Genomic DNA, 23,274 nt, shown 5'->3' with positions numbered 1-23,274 from the left:
TAACTACTACTACAATAAATTAATCAGTACTAGTATTACCATAAGTTGGGACAATTTCGTTAAAAATGCTATAACGACGGGACATTATAAAGTTGAATTGTACGAATATTTATATGTGGTACTAGTTAGAATTGTAAGAATCGTGATGTAGGAAGCTTGTGCATTGATATTATTTGAACAGCATATTCATATTTGGAAATTGGAAACGAATTCTTCTAACCCTAAACTAGGACAGCAGGGGAAAAATGGGGCAAGGAAGCTATACTTCTCATTTACAATTACAAGTAGCTACAGATTACATCCCTAAACCACCTTCCTAACAAGACGGCGGCTGCAGCTGTTTCAACCGCCGTACCACCTGCTTCATGGTTGGCCTCGTTGATAGCGACTCCACCGTGCACACCACTGCCAAGTGCAACACTTCCACCAGATCGTCATGTGGGCCCGCATCCCACAATCCGGCTGTGAAGAACTCCTTCGCCCTCCCCTGCCTCAGTAGCATACACCCCCAAGCCACAATGTTGAATCCGTTCCCATAGGAAGAAAACGAGGGATCTAGTGCTTTCTTGTCCGAGATCAGCTCCAGCAGCACAACCCCGTAGCTGTAAACATCCGCCTTGTCTGATACACGGCAGGTCATGGCATATTCTGGGGCCACGTACCCAAATGTTCCAGCCACGCCAGTGGTGGCGTGAGTCTCCGAAGTCCCGAGAAGCCTGGCCAGTCCAAAATCCGAGAGATAAGCATTGTACTCGTCGTCCAACAGTATGTTGCTAGGCTTGACATCGCGATGGAGAACGCGTGGCACACACTGATCGTGCAGGTAGGCCAGTGCCCGAGCGATGTCCAGAGCAATCTTGTGCAGTATCCTCCAATCAACAGCTCTTGTGGATCTCTCCTGTATGAACTTCTCCAGATTGCCTCCCGGTAGATAGTTATATATCAGAAACATCTCTGTTTCACTGGCGTGGTATCCGATCAGGGTCACAAGGTTCGGATGTCGGAGCCTGCCCAGAGTCTTGATCTCTGCATCGAATTGCTGAACTCCTTGGAAGCGGCCAACTGCAAGGCGTTTGATGGCCACCAAGTGACCGGGTGCGATTTCTGCCTTGTATGTCGCCCCAAAACCTCCATTGCCTATGCAGTTGCTCGCATTGAAGCTGCTCGTGGCACGCACCACGTTCTCAAAGGTCAGTGGGACTCCAATGTCGTTGAAGACTATCACTTCCTTTCTGGCAGTTCCACTGACTCTGGACCTCGGTTTCCATTTCCTGGTGTAAAAGAAAAGCACGACAAGGGCAAGGAAAACTGAAAACACTGCTGCTGCTGATGTGATAGAAGCAATTTCAACTGAGTTTAGGCTGCCGTTGCCTCCTTGTTGCCTTGAAGTTGATGGTGGCGAAGAAGCTGTGTCTGGCGAGTTTCCCACTGTTCCTTGTTGCTCTGCAGCTGATGACGACAATGAGGACAGAGGGCAGTGCAAAAAAGGATTCCCAAGAAAGCTGTTGCACTGATTCATATTACTGTTGAGAGGAAGTGGCCCAGACAGATTATTGAATGACACATTAAACGCTGAGATAGAGGATACATTTCCCAGTTCGGAAGGGAGCTGCCCCGATAGTTTATTGTTGTTCAGGAGGAGAACCGTCAAGTTTTTCAAATCTGCAAGACCTTTTGGAATTTCACCGGATAGAGAGTTTGATGACAACTCAAGAACCTCAAGAGAGTATAGCTGCCCCAAACTTGCAGGGATTGAACCATCCAGATTATTTCCAGCCAAAGAGAGAGTTTTGATATCCTTTAGCTGGCCAAGGCTGCTCGGAATCGAACCTTGCAAAGGATTCCAGCTTAAATTAAGAAGAACAAGTGAACTCAAGTTGCCGATGCTGGGAGGTAGAGTTCCAGAAAACTGATTCTTGGAAGCATCTAGCAGTACCATGGACTTGCACACTGTGGCCATCTCAGTTGGGACTCGGCCCGATAACCCATTGTCACTTACGTTCACTATGACACCTCTAAATTGATCACACTTATCCAACAACGCTCCGGGAAAAGCCCCTGAGAGCTTGTTGCTTCCTGCAAGAAAGGCATAAACAGTTTGCTTTCCTACTCTTTCAGGTGCAATAGGCATCGGTGGCAGGGGCCCACTGAGATTGTTCGAACCAAAGTTATGCAATACCAATAAACTATCTACATCTCCAGAAAGTGGTAACGAGGATTCGAGCTGAGCTCTATATCTGAAATACGACAGGTATGCATAAGCAGGATCATAAGTTCCGGTAGAATCTCCATACAAGGACTTTACAGGAGCACATGATTCGTAACTGAATCTGGGTATTGAACCCGAAAAATGATTCCCACTGATATCGAACACTTCCATACAAGGTACAGGAACTTTGTCGCTGATCTCCCCACCAAGCCGGTTGGAGCTCAAATCAAGAAACTGCAGCTTCTTGCAGTTGCTGAAGCTGACAGGCATTTTCCCCGAGTAATAGTTTTCAGCCAAATTCAGCATCTCCAAGTTACTGCAGGAACCCCAACTATCAGGAAGGTCCCCATCCAACATTGCTCTAGGCACCCACACCATCTTCAAGCTTGAGAGACGAGTAATTTCATTTGGAAGGGTACCCTCATAGAAATTGTACTCATCAGCGGGCAATGCCAGCTTTTCCATCGAATAACCACCACCTAAACTCGAAACATTTGGTAGAGGATTCCACGAGTTTGCCAATACAAGAACTGAAAGACTTGTACAGTTACCAATCTGAGGTGGAATAGGACCCCCAAAATTGTTCCTTGACACGTCCATGACTTGAAGTTGACTCAACTGACCCAGCTCACTAGGAAGAACCTCCTCCAACAGATTCGAGTACAATAGAAGGGTCTTCAGCCCACTGCATTTTGCAATTTCTCTCGGAATACCATCAGTCAAAAAATTCCCAGAGAGCTCCAAATGCTGGAGCTTCCCACAATTATCACCAATCTCAACTGGAATAGATCCACCAAGCATATTAAACGACAAATGAAGCCCGCTCAAATCCCTAAATCCGCCCACAAACCCCGGAATTGATCCATTCAACTGATTCCCAGCTAAATTCAGTACTTGAAGGCCCATACAATTTGACAAAGAACTTGGCAGCCCTCCAGCAATTTTATTGAATCCCAAATTAAGAACTTTCAAATTTCTCAACCCACTAAATCGAGAGGGCAAAGCGCCCGAGATCAAATTCCCTTCAAGATCAAGCACTTCAAGCTTTTCCATGCCCCAAATTTCAGCAGGAATTTCACCACTCAATTCATTGAAAGGCAGTGATAAAATCTTGAGTTCGCTAAGCTTAGCAGCAGAAGCCGACAATTTACCCAAAATTTTACGATCCCTACCCAAACAATTCCTTCTAATCCCAAACCCATAGAGCGGAAACTGAGCAATTCGAGCACAAGATAAAGAATTACCTCCGCCGGTTATATTGAGCGCCACGACCCGCGAACCCGGCCCGCACGAAACCCCGGCCCATGAGCAGTGATTCGGGTTGTCCGAACCCCAGCTGCTCAGCACTCTATAGGGGTCGGAAATTGAGGCCTTGAGCTCCAAAAGCGCAGATTTATCCAAATCGGAGCCCCAAACAGCTCCATTTTGAGCTGAGAAGAAAACGAAGAGCAGAATCAAGAGCTTCAACGGCTTGTGGTTGCGGAGATGGTGCCATTTCATGATGAAAGAACAACGTCAAAGCCCGGCCCGGACCCTTCCTTGTTTCCCCTCCCCTTCTCTATTGAAAACACGTCAAAGCCTTCAACCCTAGCCCTAATTTTGGGGCTGCTTTTGGTGCAATTTTTAATTGAAGTCGTGACACAGAGTCTACGAGGAGTAAAGAGGAGAGAGTGACAGGAAAAGAGAGAGAGAAAGAGGAACAGTGAGTTGTTTCTTGGTTTGAGAAAACGCGTTGGTCTTCCTATTTCCTTTTCTCTTTAAAAAATATTATTATTTTCTATTTTCTTTGGTTTTACCAATTGTTTAAATTCCACATAATTTTGGTCTTAAGCTGGACGACAATATAATTCGTTGCACTAATTGGTGATTCTTATATCCACACCACTAATTTACTCTTTTTTAATTTGTTTTATATGTTTATTGATGGTATACACATTTTAACATTGTTGAAATCGAAACTATCAGAATCTGGAGTAATTGGTTAGTTAAAACCTCGATTACATTGAGGATATAGAGAATCAGGTTTAATAGTTTTCTTTTTATTACGATATATCTAGTTGGATAAGCAAGTTTTTTGAATTGAATATGATTATGAACTAAACAATTTGACATGCTTTGGAAACAGTATTTTAAATGCCATTCTAAAAATTAAACATGTTGATATTTATTCTCTATATGATTATATCCACTTAAAAAAAAAAAAACTGACGATATATATCTGTAGTAGCATATATTCATACGAGAATCAATCTTTGATGAAGAAAAAATATTCGATCTAATGGGCATAATAAAACTATGTGGAGATAGTATTTCATAAAATAAATGAAACGAAAGCGGTGAGGAAGGAAGATACGAACGTTATTTTAAACATGATATAGTATAACATATAATGCAATTTGAATTCAAATTGAAAAAATAGTACATTTACCAGTATATTATGATCGAATCTACCCATTTAGAACTGGTTTACTGCTTAACTAGTATATTTTTACTATCTATATACTCCCTCCGTCCCGGGTTAGTCGCACGTTTACTGTTGGGCACGGAGGTTAAGAAATTATATTAAATAAATAGGAGAGATGAAAAAAGTAGGAAAGATAAGAGAGAGTAAAGTAAATGATAGAATAAAAAAAGAGTGATTAGATGTTTTGTCTTTTGTTAAAAAAAGGAAAGAGTGCAAATAACTTGGGACGCCCTAAAGAGAAACTATTGCAAGTAACGCGGGACGGAGTTGTATGCAGGAGATAAATACTCCTTATCCACATTTTTATTCACTATACATGATTAAGCAAATCACTGGCATTAAACGATGAGTTTTCATATTTGAATTCTGTTAACCAACAGGCAACAGCAATAAATATCCTTCGAATGGGACATCCAATAATGACATGACAAATAATATTGGACTCTATTTTTCTAAGAGTTACTATAATATACCAGCCATGAGTTTAATTGATTAGATACATGGCTGTTTAATCAATTTATTTATTGAGTTCTGGGTTTTTATATTTGTATATAGTGGTAGATGAGAGAGAGGTGGGGTTGAGGAATGGGTGCCAGAACATGGTCAATAAGTAAATAGGCCCAAATGTAGGCCCAGTGGTCATAGAATTGATTTTTGATGGGCTTCCATTATTTCCTTTACTATTGTCCGAATGTGCATGATATTTTATTCACTCCAATGTAAATTGAAAAGAATGGCTAAAGAGAGATTTTATTTTAATTGAACACCATGATTATTATTTCTAAACATTTTAGAAAATGTACCTATTCTTTAAGGAATTCTTTATTGTGCCTAAATAATACAAGCACATGATATACATAGAACCAAACTACAGGATGTAAGTGTAACCCCTGGGTGTGGGGAATGAAAATGCAAGAATCAACATATTTGATTTCACTAATTCTAAATTCAACACACAAAACATTTAATCTAACACACACCAACTCTGTTGTAGGTCACTGGGTATACGAAAGCCTTCGCTGCCCGGACGAGGCAATAAGAACTCCGATAGCCACAACAAACATAACCAACATGCTCACTAGCAACACATAGGTCCGTCGCGACGATCTCCAGTACTCTCCAAACAACAGCACCCCCCAAAATGTACTCACCAGTGGCAGAGCCTGCACCATTTATATTAGCATACTAAGTACACCATTTTACTCAAGTAAACAATTTTTTCACAAACTAACTAACCTGAACGCAATCAGCGGCGGCATATCCAGCAGCCTGCCCTCCCACAAACTGCAGCCCGTTGCCTAACCCACAGAGCAGACCGGCCAAAAAGGCGAGCCATCTCCCGTCCCAATCCCTAAGGTACTGCATTATGGAGGATCTTGGCAGCTTTAGGACGGGGCGGTAGAGAAAGATGATGTTTATGAGTGCTGCAACGACGAAGAATGAGAGGGAGAAGTAGAAGAAGGCTGCGTAGACGACTAGCTTTGGGACGCCCGGGCTCAGCACGTGCCACTGGTCGTTTGTGGCTAAGTTGAATGCCGGGGAGAAGAGAGCGTAGCACACACCGGCGAAGAAAGTGATGCTCAACCCTAACCAGATGCTCTTTCCAAAAACCTGTTGCAATGCAACATGCTTAAAGCTTAACTACAAATTTAACGCATCTTCGTCTAGGGACTAATAACCTTGATGGCTCTGTTGTTCTCAAGCTGGATCAGATGTTGCGCTGAGCCGGTTCTTGCTTTGCCCTCTTGGCTATTTGCGCGCTCCATGTCTGTATATGTGAGTTCAGTTGCAGAAATTCAAAAGGATTATATATGTAGTACTCCTACTATATATACCTTTGTGTTGATCTGTTTCTTGGTTATTGGATGTGACAACACCCCTGGTAAATTGATGATAAAGTGATTCCCTATTGCAGAATCCATATATAAGAAGCAAATTGGGAGAGCAAGTAGAGGTTGTAGGATCATACTGTGCATCAATATGAGAGAGTTTTGCTGCATTGTCAGCAGCGTTGGAGGAATGAACGGCAGAGCCCAAAAAAACTGCAATCAGGAAACATCCCACTCCTGGGAAAAGTATTTCTGCTCTGTTGATTTTATCATCCAGAAAATAGTTCATGCTTGTGCCTGTTGCCAAATGAAACAAAAATAACTATATAACAATATCTCACGTAGGTATACAATAAGTCTTACATACCATTCCTTTTTATCACCAATTAATTTTTTACAATAAAATATGGAGTATTTCTATCATTGTGTTTTAATTGCTCTCTTACAACAATTCCCCGCATCTTTATTAAAATTAAAAAGAGAACTAAAACTATTGTGTTATAAAAATTAAAAAGAGAAGTACAATTATTGTATATAAGTTTCATGAACCACTCTTCCTATTACTATTAGTCTTTTATTTTTCACATTTTTCATACAAACATTAATTAATTAATGTGTTTGAAGTAGTAGTTAGTTACCTAAGACAACTGCTAAGCTTGATGTGATGACCTCCGTGACTGACAGCCCTACAAAGGGCCAAGCATACTGCGTCGCCAAGTTGCCCAGCCCAAGGAATACTCCGCCGGACATGGCAATCAAAACACAACCCCAATTCTTCTCAATCTGAAAACAATTTATTCACTCAAACTTGATAAATACTGTATGTTACCTGAGAGAAGTCCTGGCTAGATTCCAAGTCCAAAATAAAAGAGTTGATGATGGTACCTGAGAAAGTTGAGTGATGAAATTGGGCATGTTAGGTTTGGTATCGCCAATCTGACCAAGCGTTAAAGCGATGAGGATAGCGGTCAAGAAATTGGTGATAGAATAATCGAGATAGGTATGCTGAGGAAGGCGGCCGCGCCGCTCCAACTGCGCCAGGAACGCCGGCCATGTCCCGAGAAACACCAGCGCAACAAGCATGCACCCTATCGCTCCACTCTTACTCTCCACCAAATACATTTTTATTTTATGCTGCAAATCTCAAACATAAACTTATATATCAAGAACACGGAAACACAACTTTCCATACAAACAATTAAACTCTAGATTTCGTCAAGTGTTGGTGTTTTAGAATGTCACTCTCACTACCATCAGGCGTAACATATTCAACAACTGGAATATAGTACAATGTTATCTATTAGAAATGTGGGACAAGATATTAGAATTTTAACACGCCCCCTCACGTGTGGGCCGGAATGACACATCGGACTTCCATCACGTGGATAGGCAAGGGAAGAGATAAAGAAATAAACCATCATCGACTTGGGTCTTGCTCTGATACCATATTAGAAATGGGCCACTCACCCCTTAAAAGGCCTCATAAGAGGGAGGGTTATCCACACTTATATAGAGAAGCTAGGATCATCACCAAGCCGTTGTGGGACGAGATATTAGAATTTTAACATTATCCAAATACATATTGTATGTATTTTAAAAGCTCTATTAAAATGTACATTATTCAGTTATTATAATTCCTTTTTCTCCTCTTGTTTTACTCTTTATAACTCAAACACAAAATTGTATCAAATCATAAAATTTCATGTTGAATAAAAAATATTCCAATTAAATAGGATGGAAGGAGTAGTACTTAACTATCTTCAACTTAAAGAAATTCAAATGTACTTATTTTAATATATAGGGTACACGGTGCGTGATCAAATACTAACTAAGTTACAATAATAACTAATACTACCTCTGTCCCTGAAAATTTGATACATATTACCATTTCGGTCCGTCCCAGAAAATTTGATACATTTCACTTTTACCATTTTTGGTAGTGGACCTCATATTCCACTAACTTATTCCTACTCACATTTTATTATAAAATAATACTTTAAAAGTAGGACCCACATCCCACCAACTTTTTCAACTCACTTTCCATTACATTTCTTAAAATCCGTGTCGGGTCAAAGTGTAGCAAATTTTGGGGGACGGAGGTAGTAACTAATATCAACTTTGTTTGTTAAAAATATCAACATAGAGACATAAATTTATCAATCTTCTTGTGCTGATAAACTTATGTCTTTGTGTTGATATTTAAATTTTACACTTTGTATTGATATAATTATGTCTTTGTATTGATATTTTTAATACACAATATTGAAAGTTATTAGTTATTACCGTAAATTAGTTAGCACACTAACGCAACCCGATGGTACACAATTCATGTACTATTAGCTTACTCTCACATTTTATTTGCAAGCTACTTATATAAAATCGAAATATTTTACCTAAAATGCCTGAAAATAATAATTCTAAGTTTCGGATCGATCATTCATACACTTTTATATCCATTGAGAATATTGCGTTATTCAAATGAAATAATTATGTATGAATGTTTTTATAGTGTATGTTTTAAGAACAATGTAATCATTTTAATGCTCTAAAAGTCTAAATATAAGAAAAATACAAAGAAGCATGTAGATCCAAAAGTGAGATAATGTGGTGGAGTCGGTTGAGAGGTGGGATAGAAATTGGAATTAAGGTATCTGATTAGGATTTAGATATACAGATGGCAACACTGCCATCATATGATGACAAACTAATTATTGATTCATAAAATTCTTATTGAACTCGTGTAACCTAATCTTTATGACGAGGTACTTCACTTAAAAAAACACGTTGATTACCAACGGTAAAATCCATGGGTAAAATCAAATTATCCGTTGAAAAATGTGATACTAAGGGATTACCAAGGGACACCAGACGTAAGGAAAAGGCACGTCGCAAATTTTTTTTACCAAGGAATATTTGCCGTTGGAAAAATTCCCAACGGCAAATCCCTTGGTAAATCTTGGGTTATGGTTGAGGGAATTTCCAACGGCAGTTGTCCGTTGGTAACTGATGATTATGGTTTAGAGAATTACCAACGGCAATTGACCGTTGGTAATAATGCAGAAATTTTATACAGCTCCATTTCACTTTTCATCATGCCTGTACACAATATCATGTTTCTAGCTATATAATAAAATCTATAACAAACAAATAATGACCAACAAAATAAGAATCACAATAGATAAAATTCACCAAAACATAACCAATATTGTACGAATCAAAAAGAAGCATAGAGTATCAAGTTTAGAAGTTAGTTTGTGAGACATCAATTCTAATAACTAATAGCAGCAACATCATCATCATCATCATCATCAATTCTAGCTAGTAGCATCATCATCATCAACAACAGGAGTGTGACTTGATTGTTGGGGTAGCTTGGACATAAACCGCTTCATCATCTCTTCCATCTCCAGTTTTCACTCGCGTCTTTCCTTAAGCAATTCTAGCTCCATTTTAGCCATCATTTCTTGTTGCAATCCATCTCGTATTCGGTCCACAATGGAGGGATCCAAGCCAACTGAGGGGTTTTGTGTCGAGTTGTTACACATAAGGCGTTTTGCAAAGTTCCCTGCCCCTATCATCCTATTTTTCTTGTCGAGCTTGCCTCCAAGAACATCATCTATGAAAATCTTGCTCAAATTTGGATTGTCACCATTTGTTGCAGCAATAGCTTTCACTTTCGCCTAAATAATAACAAATTTATACGTGTAAAATTAGCATTCAAGGATATTCTGACATGAACAGCAGCCCTTCGCCACAAGCAAACAGATATTCAGACCTCCATCACTCTCTCACTCTCTCACACTCTCACACACACTGTGACTTGTATACGTGTAACTCCCATCCTCGTAAGTGTGTAGTGCGTGGAACGAGTCATAAGTAAAAAAAGCAGTAAGTCCAAAGGGAAATAGTAAACATATGCTAGCAGGTAGAAACACATGTTGCCATGTAATATTGAAAAATATAGGACATATTTTCATTGAAGTTCCAGAAAAAATAAATGAGCTTGCACGAGCAGTAGGAAGCAGAAAATTGGTCCTTCTAGCTAAAACTTTTGGTTACTCGGTTACTCTGCTCAAATTGCAAAGAAGTAAACAACACAGTGGATCCTTCATTCATCCAATAAGCAATAAAAAAATCATACCTTATCCAGAAAATCAGACAGGAATCCGGTAAGCAGTCAGCGATCAAATAAATATTAAGTAGGATTTATCGGATCCTTGGTTTATCAATAAGATTCAATATCAGCAAACTTGAGGTAAACCAGAACAACAGAAAATCATCAATGTCAGTTAATTCCTCACCATTGAAAGAAGAAGAAAACGATTGGAAATCAAAGGTAAACCAAGATCTAATGAGAGGAATACCCATAAATGAAAACACAAGGTATGCTCATCCTCTCACATAAAAGAAATGGAATTTCTTTGCTTTGTTGTGATGAGAAGAAATGGAAGCAGATTAGTGGCATGACTATTCTACCTTATTATATATAATTGTGTTATAAGTTACATGTCAAAAGACAAATGCAGCTAGAAATAAAAAAGCAGCCTGAAATATTCTGATGATTGTTACTTTAACTACAAGAATTATACTAGTACTCCGTATGAGTATCATAAATCTCTCTTTCAAGGGAAATGGAATGTCGTCTCAAATATTAGTTAACAATCGCTGGAACGTAATAAAAGTCAGTATTTTGCAATAGTGTTCCTCACCGTGGAAGTTGCATAAGTAGGCCCCGATCCTTCTATCAGAATTAAGCCTTGCTCCGAAGCCTGGTCCATTGCCTATAGAGCATAAGCAAGTAGCAGATGAGCACAAAATAAAATGGTACTACATTTGTTCGTCACTGTCCATTTATTTTGACATGTAACTAATAACACCAAAACCAAAAGAAATCATAGAATGAACCATCTATATTTGATCAAACAACTAGCATTTTCTCCCCATTCATTCTTCGCTGCATCAAAGAGTTCAAATAAAAGCAAGCAAAAGCAAGAATATCTGCCAACATAATTAAAGTTAATGATTAGCAACAACAAATAATCAATAGTACAAAAAGAGTTTATTTATCAAAGCATGAAACTAGAAAAGACCGACTCGGCTATCAAGTTTATTTAGTTTACACGGGAATGGTGGTCTATTAAACCCATATTTCTGCGTGATATATTTCGGCAAATGTTTTTCTTCCGTGAAATATGTATATTCCATATTTCATCTACTAGACTGTACAAATGCATTTTGCAGCTATTAGTCCATAACTTCTTATCATTACCGATGTCCTTTCCTCCTCAGTGGCAGCCTTGCGAATGTATTTGGACAGAAAAAGGGTTACACATGAGAAGTATAAAGAAGCTCAACTGAACAATGAGTTTAACTTATATATAAAGAAGCTCTTAGCAGTAATAACTCTCAATAAGAATGAATGCAAACACCACAATTTTTAAGTCCCGGCCAAAGCAATGCTACATACAGAGATCGCTAGAACATGAAGGTCATACAAATATGCTCTTTTGTTTTCCACTGAGAAGTTTCTCCGCTATCCACAAATCAAAGTATCAAACGCAGAGATATAGCAGATGATAGTCACATCAATGTGAAATAATTTCCATAGCCTTGATGGATTCTACTAGTTTGAGAGTTTTTCATAAACTAACGCAATGAAAAAAGGGCATTCTACTGTCAACTGAGAAATGTTTGTGAACACCACAACCTTCTAATGCAATGTATACTAGTAGTTCATAGTTTAACCCAAAACCAACACTAATTCTGAACTAAAAATCAGATGCATCAAACTATAGTTGAATGACAGAGTTGAATATAGAGAATGAGAAAATGCACACCAACACTTAGGGACGAAAATTGACAGAGTTGGACTGATAGAAAAAAATGCATAAATAAAGCAGAAAAATGTGGAGAATTCCTAAAGTAAACCGCAGAAAAGAAGAGAGAAATCACCGAATCAGTGTGGGAAAAAACGACAGCTCTCTCTCTCCTTCTCTCTCCTTCCTCGCAGTTAAAATGCACAAGCTTCAAAGCAATTTTCACATATTGGAGATAGAGAACCGAACAATTTTCACAGATTGGAGATATCAATTTTCGCAGATTGGAGGAGAATCGAGCAATTTTTGATTTCACAGAGCTGAGGAAGTAGAACTGTCGAAACGGTAGAAAGAGCTAGGGTTAAAGTAAAAAACGGAATAGTGCATTTTAATTTCCCACGGATAATGGCCCTCGGAAATTAAATTCATAAATTAATGATTAAAAATGGAATATAGCATTTTAATTTTCCCACGGATGTTCCCCTCGGAAATTAATTCCTAAATTAATGATTATTAAAATAATAGCTTTACCCACGGAAATCTTCCGTTGGTAAAATAAAATGCCAAACTCCGTCCCAGATACGTTGGAAATGACGTCAGGAAAGTTACTAACGACAAATCCCTTGGTAATCCATCGGTAAATTCCTACGGATATTGTGTTCTCAGTAAATCCCTTGGTAATTAGTGATTTTTTTGTAGTGCTTGACGAAGTAATATTGTGGTCGTTCTCATAGACCAAATCACATCACAAAGATATTTCAGCCTTCTGTTAGTCAAAGAAAATTTATTTTTCTTATAAGGGAGGAAAATGGAAAGCCGCCAGTGTTTATCGTTTAGAATTATGTACACACATTCATCAATAAATCGGAGTAAACTTTTTTCTAGATTTGCTTATTTCTCTTAATTTGTTTTTACTCTAAGTGATTTAGATAGGAATCCCAGTCATCTAGGTGTATTATATCAATCAAATATATCCATGTATATATAAGTAGCGATTTCAATCCTCGATTTATTAATTTTGTGAACTGTAAAGCTTCAATTGATCATCCAAATGGTTGAAAATGACACATTGTGTGATCATTTGACTATGGTGTTCTATTTGGAATTGAAACAAAATAAGAGATTTAACATGTGTTTCGATCACAATAAAGCTGCTTACGGCTACTATCATGGCCGGTTGCCAAATCTCTATTTAAGATAAATGATTATAATACACATACAAATTAAGTCGACAACTTTTTTTTTATTATTACAAGTCGACAACTTAAAATATTAAAAGTGTGAATATGGTAGATGTGAAACTAAGTATATTCCATATTTAAAGAATAATCAATTACGCAAATCTAAACACATTATAATAATTGACATCATATGATCATAGCATAATAATCTCGGGTGTCCCGTTAGTATTTGGATCCCCTTGTGGCTGAATGCACATTAGGGGTATTTTTGCTCGTACTTCAATACATATACTCGCTTGAGTCATAGTCTTTTTTATTAATCCTAATATAGTTGAATTATTTTCTTTTTTGACAAAAATTCTATCTTCACTTATTATTCTCTTTTATTTTATCCACTCTCTTATCTTACTCTGGTCTCTTTAATTTTTAACACCTCTATTTATTAGTCCCCGCGTCCAAAAAAATGCTTCAGCCACCTTGAAACAAATGGAGTATTAAAAAAATACTTTAAATTATAATTAATGAATAAAATATTATGATGTGAGAAACACCGTCCCGTGTTGTGCATCCAGCCACAACAGATAGGGCTGACAATTTTTGACATGACACGATAATCCAACACGAATTCGTACGAAATAAATGGGTTTGAGTCAAAGCTTGTTGGGTTCATGTTACCCGTTAAGAAATAATATTATAATAATATTAATTTTTAATATTTTAAAAATGATATTTTTTTGTTGGATTTTGTTGCTATGAATCTGTTGATGTTGTTGTTCATCAGATCAAATTGTGTAATCAAATTTTAGGTTTTTAATCTGATCAGATTCAAGGTTCTGTAACTTTTGTTAATCAAGAACAATTGTTATCAAGTTCTTACCGTGTTATCAGGTTGTGTTGTTATAGTGTCGTGTCATGTACGTGTTGTTATCGTGTCATGTTGACCTAAGGTGGTTAGTGTTGTTAATAGGTTCGTGTCATGTTCGGGTTTGAGGGTAGCAAGTCGGGTTCGTGTTCAGGCTTGGAGTTTTCTTAACATGTATTTGTCCTTATTGGGTCAGGTCGTTAACAGGTTGACCCGATAAAGACCCAACACGCACGATTTGCCACCCCTAACAGTAGGGGATCCAATCCCGTCCCGTTAGGCATGAAAATTTAATCCGCGGGTTTCGGGTATTCCCGCCCCAGTCCCAATACCCAATGGGTTTTGGGTACCCGAAACCCGAAGTTATGGGTTCGGGTACGGGTTTGGGTGGTTAATGTTAGGATTCTTCGGGTTTAGGGTACCCGAAACCCGTATTAGAGTACCCGACTAATACCCGATTAAACCCGATTAATTATGTACTTGTGATAAATATTTTGGGTTATAAAGTTCTTAGTTTAATATTTGGATTATGTTTGGTTGTTTTGACAATTTAGATTATATGTTTGGTTGCTTTGACATTTCATTGTTCTATTATCTCGATTTTAATACTTTTTTACATTCGTGTTCGGTTCATGTTGCATTATTTATGTTCTTACTTGCTATCTTTTGAAAATATATAGTTAATTAGTTATGCTTTCTCCATTTTATTTACATGTTCAGTTAATGTCTTAAAAAATTTATCTCTTTTATATTTTAATTTATACCAATTTTTTTTTATTTTAAAATTAAGTAGTGCCTATTTGTCTAATGTCTATTTTATAGTATAATATAGGAGTAGAATTATAGTCAATAAATAGTATAAGTATTGTGTTATTTTAATAATTTATATTCTCACAATTTAATTTATATAAAAGAATAAATTTCAAATATAATAATTTCGGGTTTATGGGTACCGATTAGTTGGGTTCGGGTACCCGCATCGGGTATTAGGGTACCCGAATTCACATACGGGTCGGGTATTGGATATGATATTTTTGAGATTTCGGGTTCGGGTACCCGAATTTTCGGGTTTGGGTTCCCACGGGTACCCGAATTTACACCCCTACGTCCCGTCATGGTGGATCCTAGTTTTGCTCGTCTCGTTGGGCGCTTAGATGCGGATTTTCAATAAATGTACTCTGCAGAATGATGCTTGATTTTAATAAGGTTGGTGGTTAGGTCTGAGAGTGGCCTTACGATTATATTGTAATTGTAATCGAGTAAGAAAACTGTTGGGCTTATATTCTGTTAACAATTGAAACTACCGTATAACTATTTAAGATTGATGTCAAAAGAAAACTAAAACCATTATATAAATTTCTTGGGCTAATCCTCCAACCACCCAATGGTTTGGGATAAATTTATGAATTTGTATCATGATATCATAGTGAGTTGTCGAATGTTAGTTAAATTTAATTGACCTAGATCGAAATCAAAAAAATGAATGCGCCATAAGTATATATGGACTTTAAATTTGTGCCTTCGGTCTTTTCTTTTTTTCCGTTTTCTGTTAGAGTTTCTTGGTCTTTTGGCAATTGAGTCTGTAATTCGCCTTATAATTATACAATATACTAATAATATTGATTCACATCCTTTTGCAGGTCAAAGAGCTGATTCTGATTAATGCTAATGAATACACAATTGACACCGAAGTTCTTACGAAACTACCAAAATAAGTTCACCATGATGCAGTCTTCATATTTCATATTTAAATTCATTTGTTTCGCTTATATAATCAAACACAATTAAAAAGCCGATTCTGATTAATGCTAATATATATACAATTGACACCAAAGCTCTTAAGAAACTACCAAAATAAGTTCACCATGATGCGGTCTTCATATTTAAATTCATTTGTTTATGTAAAAAACGCTTATATAATCGAACACAATCAATACTGCATCATATTTAAATTCATTTGTTTATATAAAAAAACGCTAATATAATCGAACACAATTAAATACTGCATCATATTTAAATTCATTTGTTTATATAAAAAACGCTAATATAATGGAACACAATGTATATTTCTCATAGATTATTACTACACTTCTTACCCAATAAAAACAACTAAACCCTCTTCTCCCTTAAACCCTAGCTGCGCCGCGCGCCCTTTTCTCTGCATCAACGAGAGCAATGGATATTGACGGAGACGGAGAAGCTAGGCAAGTTCAGGTGCGCTTCGTAACGAAGCTACCACAGTCGTACAAAGTGCAGCAAGCTTCTATCTCCATACCTGCCAATCTCACTCGCTTTGGCCTCTCTGCACTCATCAACAATCTCCTCCTTACAAGTATTTATTTTCTTTGATTGTGTATTTGTTTGATTTTTTTATGAATTTTGAAATTTGAGAGGAACCTTGTTAGCTCCGAGATTATAAGCCTTGTTTGTATAATGCGGTGTTAAATTGCTTGTTGATTGATTATGATTTAATGTATCAGCGGATGAGGATTGGACAACAGAGCCCTTTGATTTTCTTATTGATGGAGAGCTGGTTCGCATGTCACTTGAAGAGTTCCTCCTTGCCAAAGGCATTTCTGCTGTAAGTTCAGTTTTTGCCTTTTTGCCCTTAATTTACTTCAGATGTACTATACACTGCCAATTTTGATATTTGAGATATGCTTTACAGTTTAGGAATAAAAAGATATTGTGACAATTTGGAGTTCTGGATTGATTCCTTTACTGGCACCAAGTTGTTTCATCAGACTGGATGTCCTCTCATTTCATCAGTGTGTATTTGGCAGTTTAAATAAGTGGAGTAGTATAGTAGTAGTAACTTATTTTGGGGGCTGATCAACCATAGATGTCCTCATTTGAAAAAAAAATTCGCTCAACTTTTGAGGTTTTAGAAAATCACCTTCACGACCCTTCACGATTTTTCTGATACAGGCAGTCCACTTTAGAATGATATACGGCAGTGTAGGCCCTACAAGTACGTTATGTTTTGTGGAAGACTAATTTTTAAAAGCTAGATAAAAAATGATAGTATCTTCTTTTGAGTGCAGAAAAAATTATACTACCTCTGTCCAAAAAAATGTACAAGTTTTATCATTTTGAGCTTAGACTAATTCTAATAATGGAAAGTTTTAAACCAATGCTAACCCTACACATCATTCTAAATATGGACCTCATAATCCACTAACACTACTTTCACCACATTTTCCCTCCCTCTCTCTTACTTTACCAACTGCGCATTAAAACCCGTGTCATTTACAACTTTGTCAATTTTTTTGTTGACGGATGTATTATTACCCATTTTCTTAAATGAGTGATTATTTCCCTGTGAGACTGCATGATAAAATATTACAGATTTCGATAATGGTAAATAAATGTATGTTCTGTGTTCTTTTTTATAGGAAAAAGTACTTGAGATTGAATACATTAAAGCTGTAGCTCCTAGGAAACAGGAGGAGCCTTCTTTGCATGATGACTGGGTCAGTGCGCTTGATGGTTCCAGTGATGGGTATGAATCTCTAAGTCATAGAAGAGTGTTCATTACGTGTTATAGTTGCACTAAATGTTCCTGTAACACACAAATTTTAGTATTTTTATTTATCCACCTTAATGAAGTGATATGATTTTGAGAATTGTACACATCTATAAACATGAGCAATGATTTGACTATTGCTCAATCAAATAGGTACATTTTGACCGGATGCTATGATGGTTTTGGAAGGTAACTTAATAAAATTGCCAACTATACCGATTATTGTCTTTACCAATTTGTTCACTATAATTCCCTAATAGAATATTTTTTTGTCTATTGATTCTAGAATATGGAAGGCTGGTGGAATATGTACACATGTATTAGATGGGCATTCAGCCCCTGTCACCTCTGTGTGTAATTTGATGCCCAAAGGTACTAAGGGAGGCTCTTTCTTGTCCAGGACATTATTTCTTTGTGAATATTTTCAGATGAGCTTAGTTTTTCTCCTCTTTTACTTTTTTACTTTTTTTTACTTTTACAGTTTAACAGTACATTACAGAAAATTCTGATCACGTCTATGTTGTAAGTGCATTAGTTGAAACCTCCTATATAGGATTAATATTAATGTCTTTACACAACAGTTATTAAAAGTTACTTCCAGAGCTGTATATAGGATCCTCCTTCAGATCCCTACTAACTCTTTTTTCTGCTCAATGCTCATCACCACTGTATTTGAGAATTTTGAGTGGTATAATCAAGCTTCTGGTATAAAAGCACTACAAAGTTATTTAAACGACTTCCAGTTTTACTGTTAAGGCTTGAAATCACACCCTATGTATAATCTTCTACTTCCTGTGCCCCTTCATATATAATACATCAGCAACATTTAAATTTTGAAAACTAGATCTATAGGATATGGAAGGATTCTTTATGACAATCATGGTGATTTATTTAGAACCATACCTATTTTATATTTTTATGATCATTGAAAATGCTGTTTTCTTCTCCATAGCTGACACTATTGTTGATCAAGTTGTTGCTACTGGTTCGAAGGACAAAACGTTGAGGTTGTGGAAGGTATTAATCCATCTTCTACTCTGTCTCATATATGCTATTTTCTGTGAATGATTGCTGATCATTTCTCTTGCTGAAAGTTTGGCGAAGAGGATCCAATTGATCAACCAAAGAAGATAACATCAGTTAAGATATTGCGGGGTCATACTTGTGCTGTTCAGAGCATTTCAGGGAAACCCTCTGGTGATATGGTATTCTTTTTTTGCTTCTTAGTTTTTCTTATCCATAATGATATATTGCTTCCAATGACTTTGATCATTTCCCATGGTCTTCTTATTTTCTCCATAGGTGTGTTCTGGTTCTTGGGATTGTACTATCAACTTATGGAACACAAGTGCTAACGACACTGATGACTCAGTTTCAGTGAAGAAGAGGAAAAAGGGTGGTCAAGATGAGGAGGCTCTATCAGAGGTAGAATTGTCTAGATAATATAGTGCTTGAAAAGCTACTGACTTGAACAGTTGTTGTGGAAAAAGTGTCTATATGTTAACGACATGAACTTACCTCCACCTCATTAACCATCCTTCCCTGCTGAATTACTTAAGATTTGATCAGGGAATTGCTAAAAAATGTGAATTGATGATGGTAGGTCGTGTATATGGCGGGAGGTTATCTGAACCAGAAAATCTTATTAGCAATTTTGTTATGCAGTGGTGTTTATCTGTATTTACCTATAAATTTATTGTCATTTTAGGTGTTGGTTTGAACAGTTTTTGTCCCATCTGCTGTCCTTAAGTTGGCAATTACTAGTATTTTTGGAATAGATGAAAAGGATGGCCATTTAATAGGTTGGTTTAAACAGTATCTATCAGTCCTCATGTTCGCATAACTGTGGGTGCTGAGTTCAAATTATTCAATGGCAATGGTAATTATCATCATTGAGGGAGTGTGTAATAAATGGAATTAATAATTTTAATGGGGTTGGGGTAGTGAATGAAAATAGATGAATCATTATCCTATTTTGATTTTGGGGACTTTCAAAATATACATTAATGAGATTGATTTTCTCTTGATCCCAGTTCCCTAGTTTGATTACATGCAAATAACCACTAGCCTTAGTAAATGCCTTCTAGCGGCGACCCCCCAAAATATATGATCATCTTCAAAAATTTAAGAACTCTTGTATATATCATGCGTTGAGTTATCCCACGCCTCACTGCATGTGATGTAGTTTGTCATATTTCTGTACAGGGTGAAGCGTTAACTACACTGGTGGGACATACGCAGTGTGTATCTTCTGTTGTCTGGCCGCAACATGAAACAATTTATTCAGGCTCTTGGGATCATTCTATCAGAAGATGGGATGTTGAGACAGGGAAAGATACTTTCAACATGGTGAGTGAGACTTTACTATTCCCAACCTCTATTTGCCTCTATTAGTCTGGTAATTATGTTGATAGTCTTAAATCTTAATAAATGTAGTACTTATACAAAATTATGTTCATTTTAAAGGCCTGTCTATTTTTCATTCAATTCTTCTGTAGTACTAGTATCTAGCTTAATGTGGCTAATGGTTCTTATTATTTACTCCCTCCGTCCCTGAAATTTTGTCACATTTTTCCATTTCTGGCCGCCTCACAAAATTTGTCACATTTCACTTTTTACTACCATGTTTGGTAGTGGACCCCACATTCCACGAACTTATTCTCACTCACATTTTATTATAAAACTGATCCTACCAACTTTTCAATCCGCTTTCCATTTCATTTCTTAAAACCCGTGCCTGATTGTGACAAAATTTGGGGGACGGAGGAGTACTATTTAATACTGTATCTCATGTCACTTGAGAAACTATATTGCAAGACATTTGCACTATTTGTTTGCATGGAAAAAGGTGTTCTGTTGGCAGAACCTTTTGTAAATCTTTTGTGCAATGGGTTCAACATTTTTCAAATAAGATATTGTCTGCAAATGGATTCATTATTGTCAAATAATCCAATTGATAGCATTTTGCTTTTTCTGCTTAGTCCTGTGGCAAGGCTATAAACTGTCTTAGTATTGGAGGTGAGAGTTCGGCCCTTATTGCTGCTGGTGGTTCTGATCCTGTTCTTCGAGTATGGGATCCTCGCAAACCTGGAACTTTGTCTCCTATATTCCAATTCTCATCACATAATTCTTGGATATCTTCTTGCAAATGGCATGATAAATCATGGTATCACTTAGTCTCTGCATCATTTGATGGAAAAGTGATGCTGTGGGATCTGAGAACTGCGGTACGTTGTCACTTATGTTCCTTCTATATCATGCTAGTAGTATTTCACACTTAGATTCTGAATCATCTATCTTCTGCAGTGGCCATTGGCTGTAATAGACTCACATGGAGACAAGGTACTTCTTCAAATCTTGGGTTCATTTACGAATCTTGTTTTCATTAAAAGTATATATTTAATAGTTTCTAAATGATACATTATCAATTCAGGTTTTGTGTGCTGATTGGTGGAAAGGTGATAGTGTGATTAGTGGTGGTGCTGACTCCAAGCTTTGCATTTCCTCTGGAGTACCAGTTCTGTGATCAGGTATTTCTTTGTTCATTTCCAAAGTGGACTGTGTACCTGATGCAATTATATATTATTCTGATGGTACCATGATTCCAAACCAAACTAAATAGCTGCAGGCTGGGTCGTTACTGATGCACATCTATTCTCCGACCCCTTGTGTATTTGTTTTGGAAAGAACCATGTCTTGAATACGACTCCTGAAAACACAATCTATGATATAGTTTGTATGAAGAGTTCATATTTGCAACATTGTTGAGCTAATCTTAAGCAAATTTATATATTTCAGGCCCGCATTGTTCTCTTTGCATCCAGAACCATCTAATTCCTCCCTAAATCCTAAGAAAGAATTGTATGGCTGTACTCAGCAATCATGGTAAACTGATTGCAGAGTTCTTGCAGAAAGAAGTCGAAACTTGTGCTCTCAGCAGTCATGATGCTGGACTAGTTGAGCTGCAATGCAATTAGTTTGCCAGGGTGCACTGTGTCACAAGTCATGCGTGTACCATGGCGCTACTGAATGAGATAGTATTCTCTAATTATGTTGATGTAAACTAGACAATAACTTATTTGAACTTTATTTAAGACTCCCCAATCATATAAATGTGCTATACTGTTCAAAACGATTTTGAGTAGGAATACAAGATAGGAGAAGCCTTAATCCATTACTATACTGCTTTTGAATATAGGACCCTTTTCCTTATTTCATTTTTGGATCGCACATTGTGTTGCAGAAGCCTGATTTATTGCTAATTTTGCATTACTATTTGTAGTAGTAGATGTTACATGTGGCATATTTCATTTGGTTTCTGCATGATTGTTACACGATGAACTGGTGTTGGATTTGTAACAAGTTTTTTTGGAACTAGAATTAAATTATTTCTACTCTAATTAAACTATAACCGTGGGATGGGGCTGTTGTTTTACTGAAAACTACCAGTCTACCAGTAACAAAATTCATGTAACGGCTTGTTTAGACTTTAGAATAGGCCCATTGTTTAGATTGTCTACGTTTACGTTTATATATTATAATATCCAACTAGCAATTTTTCCAGTTGTTTTACAACGTTCAATTCACATAATCATCAAAACAATAATAAAATCATATAGAAATACGAAAAATCAAATTTTCCTCTTTTTCTTGAGCTGGTAAAAAAATTTATACTACAAAAATAGTACAAAGAACGTGGAGAATCCGCAGTAAAGCAGAAGTGTTGCGAATTATAACACGCATCGGAGATGGAGCATTACCCTGAACCGTAGACATACATATCCAAATCAATGTATACAGCATAAGGTGTTATTTATCCACAAAAATAAAATCAGATTTGTGTTCACCATAATGGTCTTTATTAATGATGTCATTTATGTCGATGCAAGCAATTTAGTACACCACTCTTCGTGTGGATGTATCAACTTGTTTGAACTCAACAAACAATATGTTGGAATCTACATCAGGAGTATATAATTATTATCTCTGTTCTCAAATAGTATGAACATTTTGTTCAGCATGAATTTTAATGCATAATTAGAAAAGTATGAGAGAAATAAAAAGAATATTTTTTTAAAGTAATATTGGTGGAGAATGAGCCTCAGCTCATTTAGAGAGAAAAAAATATTCTAAAATTAGAAAGTTCATACTTTTCAGGGACGGATGAAGTATGTAATTTTATAGAAGTTGGCAACATGACTTTTAGTATTAATTTGCTTTTGATACCTTCTTTTTGGGACCACATCGTAGATTTATATCGATTGACGATTATTGGTGGTTGTGTCTTAGATGACCAAAGGAGCATACTTCCTGCTAGAAACATGGAAGCCACTGTTTTACTCGATGATTATTAAACAAAGTGGACAAGTGAAAACATAAGCCATATT

General features: G+C 36.8%; 3 protein-coding genes across 3 annotated transcripts; 1 reads left to right on the top strand and 2 right to left on the bottom strand.

Moving 5' to 3' along the window:
- Positions 1-146: 146 nt before the first annotated feature.
- On the bottom strand, positions 147-3,940 carry LOC125194251 (LRR receptor-like serine/threonine-protein kinase RPK2). The gene has a single exon (XM_048092371.2). It carries the CDS (start codon positions 3,707-3,709, stop codon positions 317-319), a length of 3,393 nt encoding a protein of 1,130 aa, XP_047948328.1. The 5' UTR covers positions 3,710-3,940; the 3' UTR covers positions 147-316.
- A 1,539-nt stretch (positions 3,941-5,479) lies between these two features.
- On the bottom strand, positions 5,480-7,764 carry LOC125193016 (ureide permease 1-like). The gene is made up of 6 exons (XM_089055981.1): positions 7,388-7,764; positions 7,141-7,285; positions 6,509-6,799; positions 6,353-6,441; positions 5,910-6,284; positions 5,480-5,836 (listed from the first exon to the last, which is right to left on the bottom strand). The coding sequence occupies exons 1-6, from the start codon at positions 7,622-7,624 to the stop codon at positions 5,669-5,671; spliced, it is 1,305 nt and encodes a 434-aa protein (XP_088912107.1). The 5' UTR covers positions 7,625-7,764; the 3' UTR covers positions 5,480-5,668.
- An 8,676-nt stretch (positions 7,765-16,440) lies between these two features.
- On the top strand, positions 16,441-22,104 carry LOC125196952 (Transducin/WD40 repeat-like superfamily protein). Its single transcript, XM_048095618.2, has 13 exons — positions 16,441-16,693; positions 16,842-16,942; positions 17,757-17,863; positions 18,041-18,076; positions 18,174-18,259; positions 18,840-18,904; positions 18,982-19,092; positions 19,190-19,312; positions 20,093-20,236; positions 20,869-21,114; positions 21,194-21,229; positions 21,321-21,417; positions 21,686-22,104. Exons 1-12 carry the CDS (start codon positions 16,537-16,539, stop codon positions 21,411-21,413), a joined length of 1,305 nt encoding a protein of 434 aa, XP_047951575.1. The 5' UTR covers positions 16,441-16,536; the 3' UTR covers positions 21,414-21,417; positions 21,686-22,104.
- Positions 22,105-23,274: the final 1,170 nt, after the last annotated feature.

This window comes from Salvia hispanica, chromosome 4 (genome assembly GCF_029641045.1).
Source record: "Salvia hispanica isolate PSC_SH4W2 chromosome 4, Shi_PSC_v1, whole genome shotgun sequence".
NCBI classification, from domain to species: Eukaryota; Viridiplantae; Streptophyta; class Magnoliopsida; order Lamiales; family Lamiaceae; genus Salvia; species Salvia hispanica.
Note: the sequence above shows the minus strand (reverse complement) of the source record. Positions and strands in the feature narration are given on the sequence as shown.